The sequence below is a fragment of the Quercus lobata genome, chromosome 6 (genome assembly GCF_001633185.2).
Source record: "Quercus lobata isolate SW786 chromosome 6, ValleyOak3.0 Primary Assembly, whole genome shotgun sequence".
Taxonomy (NCBI): domain Eukaryota; kingdom Viridiplantae; phylum Streptophyta; class Magnoliopsida; order Fagales; family Fagaceae; genus Quercus; species Quercus lobata.
The window spans coordinates 53,986,987-54,010,964 of NC_044909.1; the positions used below are offsets into that span (position 1 = coordinate 53,986,987).

General features: G+C 35.3%; 2 protein-coding genes across 2 annotated transcripts; one reads left to right on the forward strand and one right to left on the reverse strand.

Moving 5' to 3' along the window:
- Window positions 1-8,223: 8,223 nt before the first annotated feature.
- Window positions 8,224-16,395, reverse strand: LOC115995371 (protein STRICTOSIDINE SYNTHASE-LIKE 5-like). Its single transcript, XM_031119919.1, has 4 exons — window positions 15,882-16,395; window positions 10,513-10,820; window positions 9,929-10,061; window positions 8,224-8,753 (listed from the first exon to the last, which is right to left on the reverse strand). Exons 1-4 carry the CDS (start codon window positions 16,338-16,340, stop codon window positions 8,475-8,477), a joined length of 1,179 nt encoding a protein of 392 aa, XP_030975779.1. The 5' UTR covers window positions 16,341-16,395; the 3' UTR covers window positions 8,224-8,474.
- Window positions 16,396-17,066: 671 nt separating this feature from the next.
- Window positions 17,067-17,669, forward strand: LOC115993625 (sufE-like protein 1, chloroplastic/mitochondrial). The gene has a single exon (XM_031117568.1). It carries the CDS (start codon window positions 17,188-17,190, stop codon window positions 17,653-17,655), a length of 468 nt encoding a protein of 155 aa, XP_030973428.1. The 5' UTR covers window positions 17,067-17,187; the 3' UTR covers window positions 17,656-17,669.
- The last annotated feature ends 6,309 nt before the right edge of the window (window positions 17,670-23,978 follow it).

Genomic DNA, 23,978 nt, shown 5'->3' on the forward strand with positions numbered 1-23,978 from the left:
AAAATATTACTTCAAATGGTAAGGTTTATGTTTCTCAGAAAAAAAAAAAAAAATGGTAAGGTTTATTGTGCTTGAACAAGTAATCCTTGGCATCATATGTTTGTAACACTTTCATGTCTAAAAAGTTTTTTAAAAAAATGGGTAAATTTCTTGTTATTGAATAAAATATTTATAATCCAAACTCATTTATTATCTTAACCTTTTTTATTTTTTTATTTTTTTGAGAATCACTATCTTAACCTAATTATAATCATTTTGGAAGGTTAAAACCTTAAAATAAAAACATGGAAAACAACGTCAAATTAGTTTTCTTTGTTTGTTGTTTGTTTTGTTTTTTTTTGTTGTTGTTGTTGATAATTAGGGATGGCCATACCCATTAGGTAATGGATATCCAACCCTACCCGATCCAAATGTTCTGGATAATACCCGGTTCATCATGGGTAGAACTTAACCGGGTAGGGTTTGGATATTACCTGAATTATTCGGGTAGGGTATGGATATTATCCAAACCCGACCCGTATTTAAAAAAAAAAAAAAAAAAAAACTCTCTCTCTCACTGTCACTCAGACCCTCCGATGAGAAACCACAACAACAACAACAACAGCAATCACAATAACTACTGGGAGGAGAGATTCAACGGAAGAGATTTCCTATTGAAGCAGTCGTACTTGTTTGGATTCGAACGGAATTTAGCGTCGGAGAGGATGGTGATGGAGCTGGCAACAACGTCACCATGGCAGTACAGAAGAGGAAATTTCTGGAGCAAACGACCATCGACGTTTGGATCCATAACAAAGCCTAGAGTTTTCTCATTTCGCTACTACAGAGGAATGAAATCGCCGTTTTTTCGATGAAGAGGATTCTTCCAGTTGTCGGAAAGATTCGCCGGCTCTAGCAACGGTGTCGGAGGCGGATCATCAAGACGAATGAAATCAACGGCGAGCCCGATGTTCATGAGATCTTCGGTGGCCGTCGCCGGAGCAGCAGCGTTCTCGTTGAGCCAGTTACGATGTGGAGATCCTGAGGCGCTACTGTCACCGGACAGATTCAACAGTAGGTAAGATTAACAGAAATAGTAACAGACCAACGGTGTCGGAGGCGGATCATCAAGAAGAGTGAAATCAACGACGAGCCCGATGTTCATGAGATCTTCAGTGGCCGTCGCCGGAGCTGCAGCACTCTCGTTGAGCCGGTTACGATATGGAGATCCTGAGGTGCTACTGTCACCAGATAGATTCAACAGGTGCTGGAAAAAAATAGTAACAGACCAAAGAGTGGGAAGAAATATACGTGGAGGGGTAATAATTTAAGTTAAAATGTTTTGGATTTAAAAAAAAAAAAAATTAAATGGGTTTCGGGTAGAGTATGGATATCCGTGGATAATATATCCGGGTAAGATTCGGGTATGGATATTAATGGGTATTAATATTCGGGTATCCATGGATAAAATTTTCGGGTAGGGTATAGGTATACCCGATCCATACCCTACCCATGGCCATCCCTATTGATAATCACAACGTCAAATTAGTTACTAACAATAATTATAGGTGGAACCCTTTGGAACCTACCCGTATCAAATCAACTAATAAAGAAAACAATATCAAATTATAAACTCGGCTTCGTGCTAGCATATTTGGCTTAGCTGTCAGTCCTCAACCCCATTTAAAAATCATAAACTTGGCTTTGTTTTAACATGGTTGCCGACTTCTTTTTTTTTTTTTTTTTTTCATGGTTGCCGACTTGCCGGTTGGCTTCATCCAAAGTAACATTTATTGGCGACCTTTCGAGTACATCTAGGGCTCCACCCTATGAATTGACTACAATCTGTCAATATCAACTGGCATTTTTTTTTTTTTTTTGAAGAGTGCATTCATTTTTTTTTCCTACTTATGTTTAAATGTTGATTATAATTTTTTCTATTTATGTTTAAATATATATATATATATGAGTCCGATTAATGTATGCTCTTAGGGTACACATTAAGTTTTTTATTTTTAAAAATATTTTCTTGAGAATTGAAAAAATTGTCATTATTTTTTCAATTCTCGAGAAATTTTTTTCTAAAAATAGAAATGGCACACATTTGTAAAATTCTATATATATATATATATATATAAGGTACATAAAAAAGCTTTATATTCTTCTCCAAAAATAAAGCTTTATATTTATCATATGATTCATGTCATATCATCAGAATTTTCATCTTAATTTTGAATAGAAGCTTCTCTAATTAAATCCATTACACAACGATACAAGCGAGAAACCAATTGTGCTATTAATTTCTTCATTAAAAAAAAGTGTACTAATAATTTTTGTTGACAAACATTTGAAAAAAGTGTACTATTAATAAAGACTTTTATATATATATATATATATATATATATATAGTTGGGTTCAAGTTACATCTTATATAACTTTAAGTAATGTTACACCACTTAATAATTTTATTAAATTCATATTTTGAAAATTCAACCATTGAATTACATGTTCTATATGTTCTTAACATACATGCTAATTTTCATGTTAATCGGATGTGATTTACCATTCGATCTATAAACTCATTGTGAGGGTGCTTTTTTCTTTAGCACACAGGCCCAAGGATCCTGGGCCAAATGATTGTAATTTGGTAGACTGGGTTTTGATTTACCGCAGCTAAAGGGCTGTTTAAGAATCAAGTGGTGCACAGAGCATACTTCCTACAATACACATAAACTAGCAAACGAGGATATTTGTATTAAACAACAATCAAAACAGCAAAAGTAATGCAAAACAAATAGTAAATATACAAAGTAATGGTTAGGGATCCTCAAATCAATAAGAAATACTTCATTGAATTTTCTTTATTATGATTACAGTGTGCTCACTAAGACGTGATACAAGATTCAAGTAAGCTCAAAAATTACAATCTTAGATGGCTATTCAAGCCTCTAAGACTTTCAAAGTTTGATTCTTTTTTAATCCGAGTATGTGCTATAGTGGCTGTTTCTGGGATACCGGGAGATAATTTACTAATTTCTCTGAGTTTTCTTCTCGATAGAACTTTCTCAATGATTTTGTTGTAATTTCTCTCTATCTCTTCTTCGCAATCCTTCCCCCCTTTTATAGTGTTATTCTGGAGTCCTGGGGAACTATTAATTCCCCTGTTTTGCTCCCTGGGTACCAAAGCCTATTTTGTGCCCATCGCCCAGGAGATTCAGTTTTCCCTATTCCTCATTATTTTCTTCCTTTTAGTGTTGTTTCCTTGAAAGTCCATGGCTGACTATCTATTTCAAAATTCCTCTTTCATTGCAATCTGCCATAAAGGGTCAGTGGAAACCTCACGATAGGTGTGAGGCTCATGTAGTGTAGTAAGGGTAGTGTAACAATGATAGTCAAGTAAATGTGTAGGAATAGATCTTACCCGAGTTGAGTGACGAGGTGGAATGTCTTGTGCAAGATCTTCAGGCGGAGCAGGAGCAGGGGACCCAAGCTCAGGGTTGGGGTTGGGTAGCTCGTCTTCAACCTATTCATCTTCCACATGTTCATTAAAGGGTGAACTAGGAAATGGATCAGTGATATCTAGTGGTTGGACAGAGAAGTCTACAGGAGAATCAAGAGCAACTACAGGAGGATCAGGAGCAACTACAGAAGGAATATGTGCCTCATCTGGAAAAAGATCTAAAACAGAGGAGGAAGATTAGGAGGCACGGAAGTGAGAGAGCTCGACAAAGAGGCGATGTTCCCAAAAGACAACATTGCGGGAAATATGAAGACGATGAGAGACAGGATCATAACACCGATACCCCTTTTAAGTTTCGCCATAGCCAAGAAAACAACAAAGCCTTGACCTAGGCTCAAGTTTGTTATGCTCATGTGTCTAAAGAAGAACGAAACAAGCAAAACCAAAGGAGCGAAGGCGGTGATAGTCTGAAGGTGACCCAAAAAGGCGCTCATATGGAGTTTGATTTTAGATAACAGGACTCGGAATGCGATTAATAGCATGAACAACATGAAGAGCAGCTTCGCCCCAAAAAGGAGCAGGAACTTTGGCAGAGAGAAGGAGAGCACGAACAGTGTCAAGAATATGACGAAGTTTCCGTTCAGCTCTACCATTTTGCTGAGAGGTGCCTGGACAAGTTAGTTGATGAACAGTACCATAGAAATGCAAAATAGCTTGGAAAGCATATTGAGTATATTCAAAAGCATTATCAGATCGAAAAATTTTGATGCGTTTGGAAAACTGATTTTCAACCATTTTTGCAAAATTAGAATATACTTGCAATAATTCAGAACGATATTTCATATTAAAAATCCAGCTATAGCAAGAGTAATCATCAACAAAGACAACAAAATATCGAGACCCACCAATACTAGAGACAGAGGAAGGCCCCCAAACATCAGAATGAATAAGGTCAAAGATATCAGTGGATATTGATTGACTAGTATTGAAAGGCAAAGCTGGTTGTTTTCCTAACTGGCACGAAACACAATCAAAATTTTCTGTAGACACTGAACCTAACAAACCTCTAGAAGCCAATTGTTGTACCCGAGAGGAAGATGCATAACCAAGGCGAGCATGCCAAAGTGCAAGGGAAGGAATTGAAGAAACTGTAGCAGCTGCAGCAACAGAAACAGGAGCAATAAGTGAAAGACGAAGGTTGTCCACGGGAAACATACGCCCAACTCTAGGACCAGTCCCAAGCTCCTGTCTCGTCCTCGGATCCTGCACAATACACCCAGAATAATCAAATATAATACGATAACTCAGCTCAACTAATTGTCCCACAAAAAATAAATTGTAAGAAAGGTCAGGAACATTAAAGACCCCAGGAACCGAAAGGTTGGAGGTCGAAACAGAACCTATATTATGACCAGACATTGTGGAACCATTTGTTGTGCGAATATTAAGAGGGTGTGGTGCAGGTTTGAGTTCAGAAAATAAGGACGAGTGAGGTGTCATGTGATTGCAACAAGCAGAATCCATAAGCTAAAAGGAAGGAGACATACCAGATAAGCTGAGAGAGAAGAGGAATAAGATGCATTACCAACCATACGAATGACATTGGTGATGATGTTTTTAAGGTCATCTGTGGACATGGTGAAAGTGCGTTCTAAAGACTTAGACTGTGCAGAGACAGGAGCCATTGGTTGGACACTCATAGTGTTAGCAACAGTAACAGCAGAAATTGAAACAGCTGATTTGTTATGATAATAGCAAGTCTCAATATTGTGGCCAAAACGTTTGCAAAAATTACAAAAATGTTTGCTGGATTGTCGGCGATGATTATTGCAACAACAAGAAGACCTGTCCTTATTCTTCATTTAGAAGCAAAATATGTAAAAATGGACTGCAAAAATGAAATCTACGCGAAAAACTAGGTAAGGAGCACCTGGACTGCAAAAAAGTCAACAGTCAAACCTAGTCAAAGTCAACCGTCAAAGAAAAGTCAACGGATGACGTCAGCAGGCAGACTGGTGATGACGTAAGCAGGTGTCGTCAACTAGGGCTGACGTGGCAGTTATGACGTCAGCGATGATGTCAACAGGTAACCCAGCAATGTGTGGGGCGCGTGGATAAAATTCGCTGAAACTTAGGGCAGCGCATGAAGGCGCGTGGGCCGTCAGATGAAGCCGACTCTTTCCCGAAAATGCAGATCGGAGAAAGATGATTCTAATGGTGTCAGCGGCAACAAGATCAGAGCTACCCTGGTGGCGCATGAAGTGCATGGAATAATTTGCCAAAACTTTGACCGGCGCATTAATGGTCAGAGGTGGATTTTTCCGACGACTATGTGTAGAGCGATTGAAAATCTACACAGTGATATATCTTATGTCCTAATCGGAGGTCAAAGGTGACAGATCCGATGATGGCAGTGGTTTTTGGTGTGTCTCACTTAGTCGCTTGTATGGCCTAACAGAAACATATGGTTCTGGAACTTCTTGCACATCGATATCTGAATGTGATTCAGTGATTCTCTACCCCTTGTTAAAAGATATCAACTAAAATCTCAACAAGGAGTGCAACACCTTGAATTGGATATGGTTATGTAAAAGATTTGGTTACAATAGCTGATGGTAAAACTATAGGGGAAATAGAAGCACAAGTACGATACGGTACTTATGGCGATCCGCAATATGAAAATTTTTGAAAAACTAGGATACAATACTGATGGAATACATATATTAATTAATTATAAAATATATTTTTATTTATATATTTTTATATAATTCTAAGTATTTATTTTTCATATATTGTTAAGTATATATCAACTTAAAAGTAATAGTGAAGAATAGAGTGAATCCATGGCCATTAATTAATGTTTATAATACAAGGCAAGATTCAAGAGACTAAATAAAAAATAACTAGATAAGTGTTCAACATTGAAACTAATATATGAAAAATATAAATTAAAACCTTTCCAAGTTTTGGCTAACTCTTACTATATATGGGGTTTGGGTTACAACCATATCAAAGTTGTATCATGGGTGCTAGGTGCATTGACACTTCTTCTTCTTTCTTTTTTTTAAATGCTAGGACATGCATGCAAAACGGCAAAAGTATCTAGTATGGACTTGTATTGAATACAGGTATTCAAAGTAAAAATGGAGTATATGTGCTTTTTAGATTATAAATGGGTTTTTTGTGATTTGAAATAAGGTATTTTTGAGAGAAAGATTGTGAATTTGTTTGTGTTTGTGCATTTTCTTTTGTTTCTTTTTTTTCTTTTTATGGTATATTTGGCTTTTTGAATGATTATGATGGGGTTTGAATTGTTAACTACATTGTGTTTGATTTTGGGCAGTGATTGACGAAACCAAATTTTTATATAGTTAATAGATATGGATTCAGTTTAGTTTTTCGTTTTTTGTTTTTTTTTTAAATGGGTTTTTTGTGGATTCAATTTAGTTTTTTCAATAATTATGATGGGGTTTGAGTTGTTAACTACATTGTGTTTGATTTTGGGCAGTGATTGACGAAACCAGATTTTTTTATAGTTAATAGATATGGATTCAATTTAGTTTTTTTTTTTTTTTAAATGGGTTTTTTGTGATTTGAAATAAAATATTTTTGAGAGAAAGATTGTGAATTTGTTTGTGTTTGTGCGTTTTCTCTTGTTTCTTTTTTCTTTTTATGGTATATTTGGCTTTTTGAATAATTATGATGGGGTTTGAGTTGTTAACTACGTTGTGTTTGATTTTGGGCAGTGATTGATGAAACCAGAAATTCCTAAGCCGATCTAGTCCTCTCATCTTGAAATGATAGAGAGAAAAGATAGAGAAGAGATACAGAGAGTTCATCTAGAGAGAAAAGAGAGAAACGCACCGTTGAGCACTCTACAAACGGCCACTACAAACGGACAAAATAAGAGGACTCACGAAACCAAAATCACGGTAGAAAACACTGTAGATGGCATAGGCGCTTTTTATATAGTTAGTAGAAAGGAAACACAATGACAAGTGGATACTCAAAGGATTTGAAAACAACATAAAAGAAGCATTCAATGGCGAATGGTTTCGAAGTGGGCATTTAGCGGTGAAATATGATGATAATTATATTGAAGTAAACGACCGGTTGAATGATGTAATAATTTCTAGTGGGGGAATACATAAACACAGTTGAGGTAGAAACAATTTAGTTTAGTCATCCTGCAATTCATAGGGCTAAACGCCTTGAGCATTTGTGAAGTTATAAGAGGGATATGATGATGTTGATCCTCAAGAAATAATCAAGTTTTGTCAAGATCATTTACCACATTATATGGCTCCTAGGATTGTCATTTTGAGGATTTGCGAAAAGCAGCAGGAAATATACAAAAGTTTATTTTTAGAGAAAAAGAAATGGCTATGGGCTGCCTTTCTTGGGAAAAAAAAAATTTATATAGCAAGTGGTGTAGCATGTTAATCTCCAAGAAATGTAAATTTTCATTATTTGTTCTATAATAAATGCTAAAAAATTCTATTTAGTCACTAAAGAGCTTTAAAGGGGCCCCTAAAGTTGAAAACAATCTTAAGGTTAAAACTTAAAACTAAAATTTGTCACTTTTAGGAAAAAAAAAAAAAAAAAAAAAATCTCTACAATTTACTGTTTATCATTTATAAATTCAAGACTTTAAAACACCATTCACTATTAATTCGTAAAACACTCAAATTGTTATAGGGTTTTTCAATTAAAACTTTATGTTACAAAAGCTTTTACAGTTAAAACTCTATCTCCTACCGCAGGTACGCATAATATCAAACAAGTACACGTAATCTCTACTTCTTACAATAATGACAATTAAGCCAAACATACATACATAGCCTCCAACCTCTCGAGTTTCATCCACCAGATGAGAGAGAGTTGTTCCATTAGACAGTTTCATGAGATACTTACTCAATATCAAGAGTAAAAACCATATAGAGTTTTAGTTTATCTATGGCAGCATATCCCAATTATTTTAAGGTACCATCAAGGGTGCAGCAGCAACAAGTACTTGGTCTTATTCACCAAATTCTCATGTGGCGGCCTGGCCAGGATCTTGTTTTAGGTTGAGGCGAATAATGTAGGGAAGGGCAACTGAGCCACAGTACAAATGATTTCCTATCTTGATCCCACTTGAAACCATTGCCAATCCAGGATCATAGTAATGGGCAATGGGATTTCCTACCAAATCAATGGCCAAAACCCCACCATTCTTCTCTATACGTGGTCTTCCTATGTACTTCTCCACGATTATTAGAATCTTCCTGATGAAAGGGTATCTGAATGCTATATCAAATTCAAGTGTATGTCCCTGCCAGTATTGCACACAAAAAGTTACTCACTAGATGTTAGGAGCACTTAAATTCATCTATAAAAAAAAAAAAAAAGAGAGACTATAAAAAAAATTAATATTTGCATTACTCAATTCGGAAAACAATAATGAATAAAGTTCATCAGACATTAAAAATAAAAAAATAAAAAAGACATTTGCATTATTATTAGTGTTCGAATTAGGAGTTATATCATATATGCACAGCTCTCCTATTCCTAAATATCACTAAACTATGGTTGTTTATGTTGTCTAGGATGATTCTTCACTCACTTCAATAATCCAAAGAACCATGGGACTCCAACTTTGTCTCTGTTGATTTCAACAGTCTAAGAACCTCACATACTCGAGAGAGAGAAGGATACTTCTTTTAGAGGTAATTGTGCTTAACTTTTTTTTTTTTTCCTCTTATGCAATTGCTCTCGGTGGGGGGCTATAGATAGGCAAATCCCGATTGATGGCCATTCAAGGAGTTGTGTCTAAGCATCACACCCCTTGAATGTTACATCGTCTATGGAGTAACTCTTCAAGTGTTATTCCCAAGCCTTGTGAATTAGGGTGCTGCTCCTATGGATCTTGGCATGCCCAACTGATAGGTGCCTAGACTAATCATTAGTCATGCTTATAGAATTCCTTTGAACCAACATTCCTACAATCAACCGCGAACATTTCATATCTCTATTGTATTATTTCTTTGAATACTAGTAATTATAACACCAAAATATCCCTTTTCATCCCCTTGGCATAATCAATCTAAATTAAGCAAGGATCCTAATTCAGTTTTGTATCTTATGCATTATTAACACAAGGAATTAATTAAAAACTGAGTCTTACACACTATGTTTACCCATGTGGGTTACTATAATAAATACATTAAAATGATTAAGATAATTTAATTGAAATGAAATTCTAAGTTATTTTAATTATCTATCATAATTTTTGGCTTTGATAAAATTTCAGTCCTATACAATTTGCTACTGTCAAATAACTTGAAGGTTTTTTTTTTTTCATTATCTATCTTATTGTTTATTTTCATTGATATTAGTGAAGTTTTTTATTTAATTTACATATGAATCTTAAGTAAATTAAGCTTAGTACTAGTTTAAAAATATAGGCAGTTTTTTTCCACGGAAAGTATGAAGTAAGAATCGATTTACCCTATACAATGCAATCCAATATTGACCTTCTCCATCATATCGAATGTTATCTGGCAAGCCTGGCAGATAATCAATAAATTTGTCTACTTTTCCTTTCTCCTTGCCTTGTATGTGATATTTTCCACACCTTCTCCTGCATTAGCAACCCATTTGGAATAATCAAAACTCCCACCGTGCGAAACAAAAATTCAACTGTCATTAATTTTAGTCTTTGAACAACAAAGTTTTTAGAATAACAATTAAATTCATTGTTTTCTAACGGCTTTAAGCTTTTGGGACTGATGAGGATTTATCATAGTATCAGAACAAGTAATCTAAGCTTCTATGTATTAGGTCTCACTAATCTAGGGAGTCTAGCACCACATTTATGTTGAAACCAGCTGCAACAGTCTGCAACATTATGCAGATCATGTAGAAGAAAGGCTTTAACAACGGTTGTGGTGGTAACTTATCATAGTATATTGAGTTCAAACTCTGTCTTATCCGACAACCATAACTTTTTAGTAGTGGTGGGAATATATCAGAAGCAAACATAAGGGGTCTAATAAAACAATTTCTTCAAGACTGAGAATCAGCAAACATACATTGGGGTTTCGCAAAAGATCACATAATTCTGATCAGGTGAGACTACTACACCATTGGCAAAGTAGAGGTTGTCGACCAGTACCTTGGTGGTTTTAGTTGCTGGATCATAACTCAAAAGTCTACCATTGGGTTTACCTTCCAAAAGGTCCCAATTGGCCTTACTTACACTATATTTATATGAAGCATCTGTGAAATAAATTATGCCATTATGTGCCACATCTACAGCGTTTGTCGTTTTGAATTTTTGTCCCTCAGCCTCATCTGTCAACAGCTCCACCACACCGTCTGCTGTCACATTTAGAAGGCCCTGTTATACATCACATTTCATTAATATAAAACACCTAACAACCATTGGTTTCGGAGGACTAAGGAGCACTTAACAAGCGTGGAAATTTTTCTGTAACTTGTGCTAAAATTACTAAACAGAGATTAATTACATTAATTTGTTAAGTAATGTTATAGATAGAACCATTTTTTTTTATAATCAATTATTATAACAACTGAGGGAGGAAGGATTTAAATCCGGATTCTTCTCATAAAAAAAAAAAAAATTAGGCAATGCCACTTAACTACTAGGCTCTTAATCACAACTTATTGAGTTGTTTTTGGGCTTGGCTTTTTTGGAGTATTGCGGCATTAATAAACCCTCTAACTTCGTGCTTATGAGTTATATGGACCTAAAGAATTTATATTTAACAAAAAAATTTAATTTCTATAGGAACATTAAACAATTTGAGATAGGCGATGCCTTATTTTATTTTATTCTTAAAAAAAAAAAAAAATACTATGATATACTTCACAATATTTTGGGATTTGGGTAAAATATAAAAACCATCTATGAGATGAGATTTTGATTAAAATAAGGTAGTGCCAAGACTTGTATTAATTGCACATGCCTCATGGAAATTATAGGCAATGGAGTGTTTGGGTAACCAATGATAGATAAATAGTAACTAGAAATGGATAAAGAAGCATGAGTAAGGGAATTTTCAAACGGTGTCAAGTGAACTTTGTCTTTTATCATATTCCTTTTATATATATATATATATATATATATATATTGTTGTACTTACACATGTGCTATTGAGTATTAGAAAATAGCACATATGGACTCCAATTGTCACCCGGTACAATAAGTTTTTTTTTTTTTTTTTGGTCACCCTGTACAATAAGCATTGTCATTACTCAGAGAAAATATATAGCATGTGATGTGTACTCAATCTTCTATAGTTACACATATGATCCTTTTATAGTTTTATGGGTTATGTTAACGGATATCTTAAGGTAATTATAAGGACCAGATTTGAGTCCTTAGCCCAGATGATAGACGGACCTAGGCCCAAAAAGCCTAAAACAATGAATTTATAGAGAGTAAGTTGGAAAACTGGGTTAAAATGAGTTGGACAACAAATAAAGTAAACTCAATTGACAAGAACAGAAAAGTAGATTGAATTAATCTAAAGAAAATCGTTATCGGCACGGTCCGAGGAAGTCAGTTCTTATGTATTTCTTACAAGTTTGATTACAAAGTTGATTCCTGATTGCTACAGTGTTTCTCTCTTGATTTCTCAATCCCTTCTCCATGGAGGGTCTCTTCTATTATATAGTTATCCTTAGACAATCTTGGCCCTTCACTTGTTGATCACCCAAGCCACCACTTGAGTGCTTGTCCCATCGGACACCCTCTCAGTCCCTCTGTGCGTTGGGGTAGCCAATGCAATACTGTTCAGGAGTCTTCTCCACTTTAATGCAACCAGAAAGTTAGCTGTAGAACATTTAATGCAGTGGTAGCAGCTTTCTCCTTAGATATTTCAGGACTCCTCCTTGTCCTGTATTCCCATAGTGCTTATCCATATCAGCAGAATATTTCTAGGTCGTTCCCCCGGATGGCAGACCATCTCTATGGACCTCGGCCTTGGTTAGCCGAGGAGGCATAGTCCTCGACCCAATATCTTGGGCAAACTCCTCCCTGTCCTGTGTTCTCATAGTGCTTATCCGTATCAACAAAATGTTCCTAGGTCGTTCCTCCGGATGGCAGACCATCTCTACGGACCTCGGCCTTGGTTAGCCGAGGAAGCATAGTCCTCGACCCAATCTCCTAGATAGTTATGATCAAAACTAACCTCTTCATTTACTAACATAGACTCTCTTTACTAGGGGTGTCCATGGGTCGGTCCGGGTTGGGTTTGTGCCCAACCCGAAACCGACCTGATGACATCGAGTTTCCGGCGAGTAAACCCGTCACCAACCGTAAAAACCAACGGGTCAAGTCAGATCGGAGTTGTTTGATCAGAGGGCAGATCAGTCGAAGCTGACGATGATGCTGCCGGAGATTCCATTTTGACGGCAATCTATATTTTCACCGGATCTTCGTTAGATTTGTGCAAAAATCATTAGATCTAAGCAAAAAAAAATCAAATCATGACCTGATTTTTTCAAAACTCACGAGATCTGAGAAAAAATACATCAAATCGTTGTCGAATTTGAGTAAATACCATCGAAGTTTCACCGGATTTAAGTAAAAACCATTGGAGTTTCGCCAGATTTGAGCAAAACGCATCATATTTTCAACGGATCTGAGCCTTATTTGAGCAAAACCCATTAGATTGTAGCTGGATCTGAGCGTAAATGATGAGATCTCGCCAAATTCGGTGGAGATTTCATGGATCTAGCTGAAATCTCGCCGGATCTAAAAAATCTTGCTGGAAAATGCTATATAGCTCAGTCGGTTCGGGTTTCTTCAGGTTTTGGGGAGAAGATCCAAGACCAAACCGCCCAGATCGGATTCTAGAGAAGAAAACCCGTCGCCGACCACCGGAGTAGTTAGGTCGGCCTGGGTCCGGTCGGATTTACCAGGTGGGTCGGGCCACCAGTTGAGTTGGACACCCCTAATCTTGACAATGTCTACCCTCCTCGGACGACCTCTAGTCCTCAGCTTGGGCCCTAGACCCATTATATACATAGATAATGAGTTCCTGGGTCCAATACCCCTACAATAATTATTAATAAACTATAATAGGAAAGTTTTGACACCATTTTCATGGAAAAAAAAATGTTTGGTAACCGTTTATGCGCGCCAAAAATGAGGCTGATGGGCTGGGCCTCACTTAGGCTCACAATCTATTTTTTATGTGAGTTTTGGATTTCCTAACTTGGGTAGTTCCCAACACAAAGACCCAACGTAGCAACTGCTCCTGAGGAGTTCCCCTACTCCCACTACTGTTGTTCTCCTGTCGCTCTCTTGCTTCTATCCTCAATTTTCTCTCAAACCTTTCAACAACCCCCTATTCTCCCCTATCTTCTCATATTTATAGCCCAATGATTAGTGGGGAGTCATGATTACTCTTGCGGTTAGTGGTAGGGGAGGTCCAATGTTATCATCACTAAGTGGATGTTTAGTTGGGAATGGGGTGTGGTAAGAGTAGCATTGGAACTAGTTCCCCACTTCAGAAGGGATGTTCGACAGAGGTTCTTCCTAGGGCAATACCGGTGTAACCGAGGTATAATGTCCCTGATCAATCATGCTCTGGTCCGAGGTGTACCTTGCCAGGCATATCCTAGGTTACGGACTACTATGAACATGTATAATACCGGTTCACTCAATAGGTTTTGGGCCGGGTGTAATGTCATGAGGCTCGGGCCCATGGCCTTGGCAGGCCTAAGGTCTAGTTTTGGTTAAGTGGATTGGGCCCGTGGGCCGTAATGCGAAGTTGGAGTTCAAGGCCCAAGGCCTAAATGGGTCTGGGGTCTCGTGCCGTACATTGTTTTTCCCCATTATTTTTTATTTTTAATAATAATTTTCTATTTTTTAGACTAAAAATGCAAAAGGTTGTTTTTAGTTTCTAATTTTCAAAAATCAATAAAAACACGCATTTAATTTAATGAATCTGTTTCATTTAATGAATTAGAATTAGAGTTCAAATCCTAGTAACAACATATAAAGTATTTTCTTTTTTTTTCTTCAAAATTTTTATTTTATTTTAACTAACCAAACATGTTTTTGATTTTAAAAATACAAGAAAATTATTTTTTCTTTATATTTCCAAAAGCAAGTTTTTGAAAATAAAAAACAAAAACGGTCACTAAACATAACCTTACTATTTTATCATTCTCCATAGTTTTATTAGTTTCTTTAAATAGTAGTAAGAGTATGTTTGATTGTGTTGTTTAAACAACAATTTTTGTTATTTAAACGATATAACACGTATTTTTACAACACTTTTTTACTCATATATATTTCTACCACGCTTAATCAATAGTACTATAATAACGTTATAGCTAGAAAAAACAAAGACTGTTTGTTCTTTCTTATTTCTAATTTTCTAGCAACCTGAACAACCTCATGTACAAAAAGCAAAGAGACGTGAATGGTCTTATCAAGAAAACAAAGAAAGAGAGACGTGTCTGGTAGGTTCTCAAAAAAGAAAAGAGACGTGCCTGACAATCAATTACACGCTAAAATTTGTAGTCAAACATTTATTTTATTTTATTGTGAGGCCGGTCACTCACAATTGCACAATTTAATAAATTATGAGATTGAGTTTTAAAATGGCTGCGTCTATTAGGTTTAGGTGGACTAAATTATACTCACACAATACTCTCTTAAGAATAATTTAATTTTTTTTTAAGAAACAAAAACACAGATAAAGAAATTATGTTTTGACACAAAGACATATTTTTTATATAAAAATTAAAATAAAATAAAAAGTCTACATTCACGACAAATTTGACAAAAAATTTAAACAAAGTCTACATTCACAACAAATTTGACAGAAAAATTTATACTTGTTAGATGTGACCAGTTATTAGTATTAAATAAAAAAAATAATGTTGAATTCTGAGAGGCGGCTAAAACTTGTTAACTCAACTGAAAAATCTTGTCTACATAGAATTCCTCGTTAAAAGTTAAAACAAATAATAATAATAATACACAATGTTAGTAATCATTCATTGTATGCATAAACTGAATCTTAATTTTTTCAGCATATCTTGGTAGTTGAATATATATTTTCATTTCTTTGTTGATTAAAATTTTTAAATTGTGATGTCAAAAAAAAATTTAATTGAATATATATTTTCTAAAATAGAACAACATCAAATACAATAATTTATTCACTTCTTTTTGAAAAAAATAATTCTAAATTGTAATCTATAAAATAAAATTAACCACATACTTTGATCCTGAGAGAAAAATTAACACACGCATCTTATATCTATGGTTATGGTAGATTTCTTATTCAATTTTTTAAAAAAGTTTTTTTTTTTTTTTGAGAAACTTTTAAAAAGAAATATTAATAACTCAAATTTTAAATAAAACATATACTTAGTCGAAAAATATAATTTAGTCTAAGAATGAATGATCACTGACCTTTTGAGGATCAGCAACGATAAGTTCATTGTTTTGACCAAAAGCAATTCCCAAGGGTCTCCCACCAGTGTTGACCCATTTCTCCACAACCGAGTCAGCCGCCGAGTCGTTTACAGTGACTCGGCTGATCCACCCGTCAGCACAGCCCGTGTAGATGACTCCGGACTTGGCATCATAAGCTACATCTTCTGGAGCTTTCAAATTCCCAACACCCACCAACTCAGACTCTCGGAGCATGTGGTCGTTACGTGCTGGCACAGTTATGACGTGCCGAGTCAACACGTCAGGCGGCAGAGGAGCCGGGTCGAACGAGTCGAGTTGGTAGAGCAACGTCGCCGCCACAACGGGGACCAATACTGTGACTAAGAAAGTGAAGGGCCATGAGCTTTTTTGTTTGGAAATAGTGGGTTTAGAGGGTCGGGGTAGGGAAGCTGAGTCGGGGGTTTTTGACTCGTCCATAGTTTGAAGTTTGTACAGTGAGAGTTTTTCGAGGAGAGCAACTGATTATTGGAAGTCTGAAGTCTGAACCTTATAATGCGATAGATTGGAATCTTACGTAACGTAACCATCCATTTTGAAATTTTTTTTACGAGGAATTGAAGAAATTGTCAACTCATCAAATAGTTACCATTTCATTTTTTTTATAAAATAGTTAAATTTATAAAATTTTATAAAATTCTATCCGAATTCAAACCCACTTATACCATAAATTAGATATTAGATTAATAAAAAATAATAATTTTGAAAGATTAAAATAAAAAATGGAAAACAACGTCAAATCAGTTACAATTGGCATCCTTTCGAGTACCTCTAGGGCTCCACCCTATGAATTGACTACTGTATTCATTTCTTCTTTACTGCCTATGTTTAAATATTGATGATACTTGTTTTGTCGGTAGAATATGACCGTTCCAGCCAGAGGCGAAGTTAAAAATTTTTGTTTGGGCGATTTTGTGTTGCTAATCTATTAGTTTATATAAATTTTTGAGATAATTACACTTTATTTATATGTGATTTGCCTCTAATTTAATGTACTTACTCGTGGTTTAAATTTTGACTTTTTACCCACTTATGATTCCCACCGTTACTGTGCCGTAACCCACCTCTCCCTTCTTTGTTACTCTAACACAGAATATGCAAAAAAACAAAAGCATTTTCAGATCAAAACACATTCACTCCCAAAACTCACTCACTCCCATCTCGTCTTTAATTCATCAGGCAAATATAAAATACGTTGAGGTTGATGCAGAAGAAGGCACTTCAGTTGGTAGTGGAAGCCGAAAAGGGCGAGAATTAGGGGTTGAAAATGGATGGCAGTGTTGAAAATGTGAACTTTGGATCAAATTCTGATCTGGGTGTTGAAGAAACTCCGATTGGGGTATCGAATTCGGGGTTGAAAGTAGATAGCAGAGATGGAAATGTGAATGTTGAATTGGATTCTGAGGTGGGTGGAGAAAGAAACCCGGTTCAGAGTTCGAATTCAGGTGGTTTGGGGAGTAGAGGGATGAGAATAAAGGAGAAATTGGAGAGGGAGCTTAGTCCGGTGGCCATAGAAGTGGAAGATATCTCTTATCAGCATGCCAGGCTTGCTGGTGTTAGAGGAAGTGATGGGGAGACACATTTTAATGTAAAAATTGTGTCTAAAGAGTTTGAAGGGAAAAGTTTGGTTAAGAGGCACAGGCTTGTTTATGGTTTGTTGCAAGATGAGTTACAGAGTGGACTACACGCATTGTCCATTGTGGCAAAGACACCTTCTGAAGTTAATGGAAGTTGAAGTGTGTTGATGACTTATAAGCTAAATGCAAAAATGGAAAGCATCAACTGGATCCCCCCATCAAAAGATAGATCAAGCCCCTGTTTGGCTACTAAGAAAATGAAGGAAAAAAAATATATCAAAAAATGTACCTTTTTCCTTCAGCTCCATCCATATCCACAAGAAATGAAGATCTCACAAATCAAACTGAGCCAAATCCTAAAACCCAGCTCGGTTGAGATAAGCTATCCATTTTCCCAGATCCCAAAAATGGAAATTCTTTAATCCCATCGATAAAAATGGAAACTTTGACATTCAAATCCTTTCCATTTCCTACATTTTCTCATCATCCAAACGAGACCCATGTAGAAACCTATAAAGTAGATCTATAATTTAAACTTTACAACCATTTTTAACAGATCAAATCTGAGACTGAAATAAATTAATAGATCAAATCGGAGCAACCGTTACTGTGTTTTGATCTGAAAAAGCTTTTGTTTTTTGCATATTCTGTGTTAGAGTAACGGAGGAGGGAGAGGTGGGTTACGGCACAGTAATGGTGGGAATCACAGGTGGGTAAAGTGTCAAAATTTAAACCACGGGTAGGCACATCAAATTAGAGGCAAACCACAGGTGGGTAAAGTGTAATTATCCCTAAATTTTTATACACATACACAAACACATGTATCTATACACACACGCAAAATTAGTATCTTTCATAATGAATATTTAAAATTAAATGTTTCATAGAATTAAATTAATCTTTCACCATCTTCCATAGTAAAATCCTTACAATTTTCATTTTCAATATAAGTTATCAAATTGTCTACCGTTGTGAGTAAAAAATTTTCAATTAAATTAATGAAGTGTTCAAAGACATAAATGATCCAAAACTTTAAAAAATACGAGAACACATTTTACCATAAAAAATGAATTTGAGAAACAATACGTTCTCTATAACTACTAGACAAATTGGACAATTTTTTTTAAGAACATTATCGGACCAACTCAAATAGTTGGGGGGGGGGCCAAGTCCCATTTTTTAGGGCTAATTATTAAAATATTAAATATTTCTATATAATAAAAAAAAAATTCAAAAATTTTGGGGGGCACATGTAGCTCCGCCCCTGGTTCCAGCCAAAAGGTATATTAAAAAGCATATATTGTATAGGCATCAAGGCCAAGGCCATTGGGCTTGGCGGGCTAGCCCATCTCCCTATCCTCATTTTGGGCCTATAGCCTTGATTTGAGCACCTCATGAACTAATTTGGGCCCAAGAACTGAGATGAGACTGTATTGTCTTGAACACCCACAGCAAGCCCCTTCCGGTCGCCTTCAACCTAGTCAGGGGGATCATTCCTCAGAGATACCCTGTACTCGGTAGTGCCTAGTAGTGCCTTTGAGAATATCGCTGCCGAGTAGGCCTTTGGAGGTGGGAATCAGTTTCAATGCCATTATCACCTTTCCAACGGAGCACCCACTTAGGAATGATGGAATTGGACCCCCATTCACACGAGTGAGGGAGTAATCATGACACCTCCACTCACCTCAAGCTATATATAGGAGAATGGATTGAGAAGAAGGGGGTTGGCAATTCTGGGTAGAACACACAGAGAGAAGGACTATTCCAAAAGAAGGGGGAGTGGCTTTATGAGAGAGAGAGAGAGAGAGGGGGGGGAGCTACAAAAACAAGAGTAACGGGGTTTCCAGGCGAAGGACCACCCATAGTAGGAAACCCAAAGTCCACAATACAAATAGATTGAGCCCAATTATAGGTAAAGCCCGTTAGCCCTACTTTGGGTATGCACATATATATATATATATATATATATATATATATTAAAGTTGATAAAATCTTTTGTTATCAAATAAGGTATTTGTAATTCAAACATTCTTATATCATAAACTAGATATTATCTTAACTTAACGATAAAGAATAATAATTTTGAAAGGTTAAAAAGCTTTATATATATGTATCATATGATTCATGTCATGTCATCAGAATTTTCATCTCAATTTCGAATAGAAGTTTCTCTAATAAAATCCATTACACTACAATACAAGCAAGCAACCAAGCGTATTATTAATTTCTTTATTAAAAAAAAAAAAGTGTACTATTAAATTTTTTTGAAAAACATTTGAAGAAAGTGTACTATTAATTATAAAACCTTTATAATAAAAACGTGAAGGTGAGTTGTTTAAATAATTTAATAAGATAAGCAATTTTTTTTTTTTTAAATATAGGTAAATAATGGGGAGCAAATGGTGGGCTTGAATTACATATAGAAGATATCATAATGGATACTAAAGGTCCATTTGAATACCGCTTATTACTAAAAATTGAAAACACTACAACAAAATAATTTTTAAATGTGTGAATAGTATCGTGGGACCCAGTTTTAAAGTTGTTTTTGCTAAAAAAAGTATTTGTGAGTCCCGTGAACAGTGCACGGGACCCATTCTGTGTAAAACGCAAACGCATGTTAGCCGTGTTTCAACTCTATCCAAACACTCACTAATACTACTTAACAAGAATCCTGTGAGTTATGCAATTAACATATCTAATGAGTAATGTGATTAACATATATGCTAATGCTTTTTAAGAACTGCCATAAAATGGAATGAATGAAATCAGTGGTGGAGCTAAAGGACCAATAGTAAAATTATACACACAAACAAAGCGGATTATCTTAATGATTTTAATGTACTTAATGAACCACATAATGGAAGCATGTCATGTGCTACTGCTAATAGGTAGCTTGCATTTATTTATTTCTATTATAATTCAATACCTAACAATCTCTTAAAAAAAAACAATAGGCAGGGGAGTGGATTTGAACAATGGTTATCCTTATAAAGAAGACCAAGTAATGCCATTGGGTTACAAAACTCTTAGTTAAGTGATGTGACCTAAACATAATGCACAATATCTAGCTTGTAATTAATTGACAAAGTTTTTCTTCAAATCATGTTTAAGGAATCTCATTCACTAGGGGGCCCCTAGGTTTTTAAAACTTTCCCTTCCCCCCCCCCCCCCCCCCCTCTTATAATTGAAATTACCAACGTTCCAAGTATTTTTCAATACAATTCTGAGACTATGTTATAAAAAAATTGGAGGTTTTTAACCACGGTTTTCAGTTTTTAAGATTTATTCAAGGATTATATATATAGTGAAAATAAATAAAAATGTATATGATTGGAATATGGTTAATTAGAAGTCAACAATTGGTCAAGAGCTTTGTAACTTTTTTTTTTTTTTTTTGTTGAGGAAAATAGAGCTTTGTAACTTACGCTCCATTTGTTTTGATGTAAAATATTTTCAAATATAAAATATTTTACAGATGTATTTCCTTTTACAGTGTTTGGGTTGTTATTTGAAAATTCATTGCAAGTGTAAAATGAAAAAAAAAAAAAAAAAAACACACTTCAATTAGAAACAACCAAACTCAAAATTCTCATCGTCCTAAGTTGAAATTATCAAATTTTAATAAGAAACACAGTTGTGGGGCACAAGAATTTAAATAAGGTACCTGTGCCACATGTCGTATCCATAGTCAAGGAGTCCATTATCATGCCGAGAAGGCTACACATTAGGACAGTAAGGCCACATCAGTGGCACATTGCCAGAGGAGGTCCTACTGTTAAGAAAAAGTTTCGGAGAGGGGGTTAGCCCTGGCATGACTGAAGGGATGGTGGCTGCTCCCACATTTAATGCATCCTACTAAACCTCCTGGCGGCATTTATGTGGAGAAGACTCCTAAACAGTACTGCCTTGGCCGCCGCAACTCACAAGGGATTTGGGAAGGTGTCTAATGGGACAAGTACTCAAGTGGTGGACTGGATGATCAACAAATGGAGAGCCAAAATTGCTTGAAGGGAGCTATATAATGTGAAAGACCCTCCAAGAAGAGGGGGGCAGAAAATCTGTAAAGAAAAAACTATAGCATTAAGAACAGCAACTGTAATCAAATCTAAGAGAAATATATTTAAGAACTACTCTCTTCGGACATTGCCGAGGAAGAATTTTTGTGCACCATATTTGTCTATTCATTGTTTTTCCTTACTCTCTTACCATCTTTAGCCCATTGAGGGCGTTGTCCACTTCATTGAAGCGTAGCTTTTTAGCCTACTCTCTACAAATTTATTGTGTTGGGCTTTTTGGGCCTTAATCCATTCATCTTTTGGACCTAAGAACCAAAATCCGCCCCTACAACAGCCATGAATCAAACCACCCAAACTCATATTAGCTATAAAAATATATATATATATATATATATATATACACAGATTTGTAACCCAAAAAAAAAAAAAAAAAAACCCAAATTTGCATGACACAAATGGAGATCTACAGAATTTTTGTATGACAGGGCCTAGCGATAGAGATTTGTACAAAACATACCCAGATCTACAAGGCTTAGGGGAAAAAAAAAAACCAGATTAACAAACACAAATTGCAATTTTGGTGCTTGACTTGTGGTGGAGAAATGCCATCTCTGGCGTTGAAGATTGTGTTGCTGGTAGGTGCTCTCCCTGTTAGGCTTGGGAGAGAGTTAGGAGTGATTGGTCTGTCAATGTGATCTCTATGCGTGAGAGTTTGTAAAATGTAAAATGTTTTAACAAAATTTCAAGCGTAAAATATTTTACTTCTTTTTGCCTTAATTTTACAGGTTGACCGAAAAATATTTTACAATTAACCAAATTTTACAACAAAACAAACATGGGAAAATATGTAAAATATTTTCCTGAAAATATTTACTTCAAAACAAACGGAGCATTAGTGTTACAGACTTACAATCTACTATATTTTAATAGATGTAGTAGTTTGGTCCATTTCAGGTCCTTTCGGTCCAGTTTGGTCCCTTTTATCTAGTTTGATCCTCTTCAATCTAGTTCGGTCTTCTTCAGTCCACTCAGGCCAATTTTGGTCCAGTTCGATCTACTCAATCCCAGTTTAGTCCAATAAGGTCGATTTTGGTCCATTTAGTTCTCTTCGGTTCATTATGTCCCTTTGATCTAGTTCGGTCTAATTCGGTCCTTTTCAGTCTAGTTTGATCTAGTTTGTCCAATTCGGTCTTTTGGGACGGGGACCATAGTTTTTGAAAATAAGAGATCAAAATTCAAATGGAAGAAGTGCTGAGTTTGAGAGTTTGGGTTTTTTTTTTTTTTTTTTTAACTCTTTTATTTATTTATTTTTATTTTCTTTAATAAATGAAATATAATTTTTATCTATTACTGTATTTTTTTTTTTTTTATGTGAAAGAAAGCAATATAACTATTATAGAAACCAAAACTATTATAAAAACCGAAAGCTACTAAAATGGAGGCTTTTAACCACAGTTTCAAATTTTAAACTATTTTTAAGATTTATTGAAGGAATATAGTGAAAATAAATAAAGATATAGATGAGTGTAATATGGTTAAGTAGAAGTCAATTGGTTAAGAGCTTTGTAAAGTAGTGTTATGGTCTACTATCTTCTATTAGATGAACTCGTTCGGTCTATTTTGGTCTAATTTGGTCATATTCGGTATACTTTGGTCCAGTTCAGTTCTCTTTAGTCTAGTTTGGTCCAATCATGTCTCTTTAGTCCATTTGGTCTTTTGGGAGGGGACCAAATTTTTAAAAAATAAGAGACCAAATTGAGGAAGTGCTGAGCTTGAGAGTTTGGAGTTTTTTATTTTATTTCTTTATTTCTTTAAGAACTTCATCAACTTTACTGCTCCACGAGTGGAAAGATACACTAGAATTAAACCTACTACATAGAACCTCCATTTTAAATGAGTTTGAAAATCAAGCCTCCACGAGATGCAAAGAATGGAGCAAACACCAAGGACTCGACCGCCATGAGCTTGATGAGAATATTGAGTGAAGGACCAAAGTATCCTTGATTGGATTTCCAATTTATGTCACCTATGAGTCATAGTTACTAATACTTACAACTTCATTTAGTACTTTTTTTTTTTTTTTTTTAATTGAACGCCGATTTTGACAAATCTACCTTTGTATTGTATTTTATTCTTATATCATCCATTATTACAAAATTTTCGTAAGATCAATTCTATGTCATTAATCAAACATTTTTATAGTATAGAATTATACCTAAAAACTAAGTTTATATTTTTATATATTTCTAAGCATTTATTTTTCATATATTGTTAAGTACATATCAACTAATAATGAATAATAGAGTGAATTCATGGCCATAAATTGATGTTTATAATACAAGGCAAGATTTAAAAGACTAAATAAAAGATAACTAGATAAATGTTCAACATTGAAGCTAATATATGAAAAATATAAATTAAAACCCTTCCAAGTTTTGGCTAACTCTTACTATATATGGGGT

What these genes read in the sequence shown, in the direction of transcription:
- LOC115993625 (XM_031117568.1), top strand. Translation starts at nt 17,188, where the DNA reads ATGGATGGCAGTGTTGAAAATGTGAACTTTGGATCAAATTCTGATCTG.
- LOC115995371 (XM_031119919.1), bottom strand. Translation starts at nt 16,340, where the DNA reads ATGGACGAGTCAAAAACCCCCGACTCAGCTTCCCTACCCCGACCCTCT. An exon ending in ATCTTTTGCGAAACCCCAAT is followed by an intron (nt 10,062 to 10,512) that starts GTATGTTTGCTG and finishes TTGCTAATGCAG; the next exon opens with GAGAAGGTGTGGAAAATATC. An exon ending in ATTGGATTGCATTGTATAGG is followed by an intron (nt 8,754 to 9,928) that starts GTAAATCGATTC and finishes CAATACTGGCAG; the next exon opens with GGACATACACTTGAATTTGA.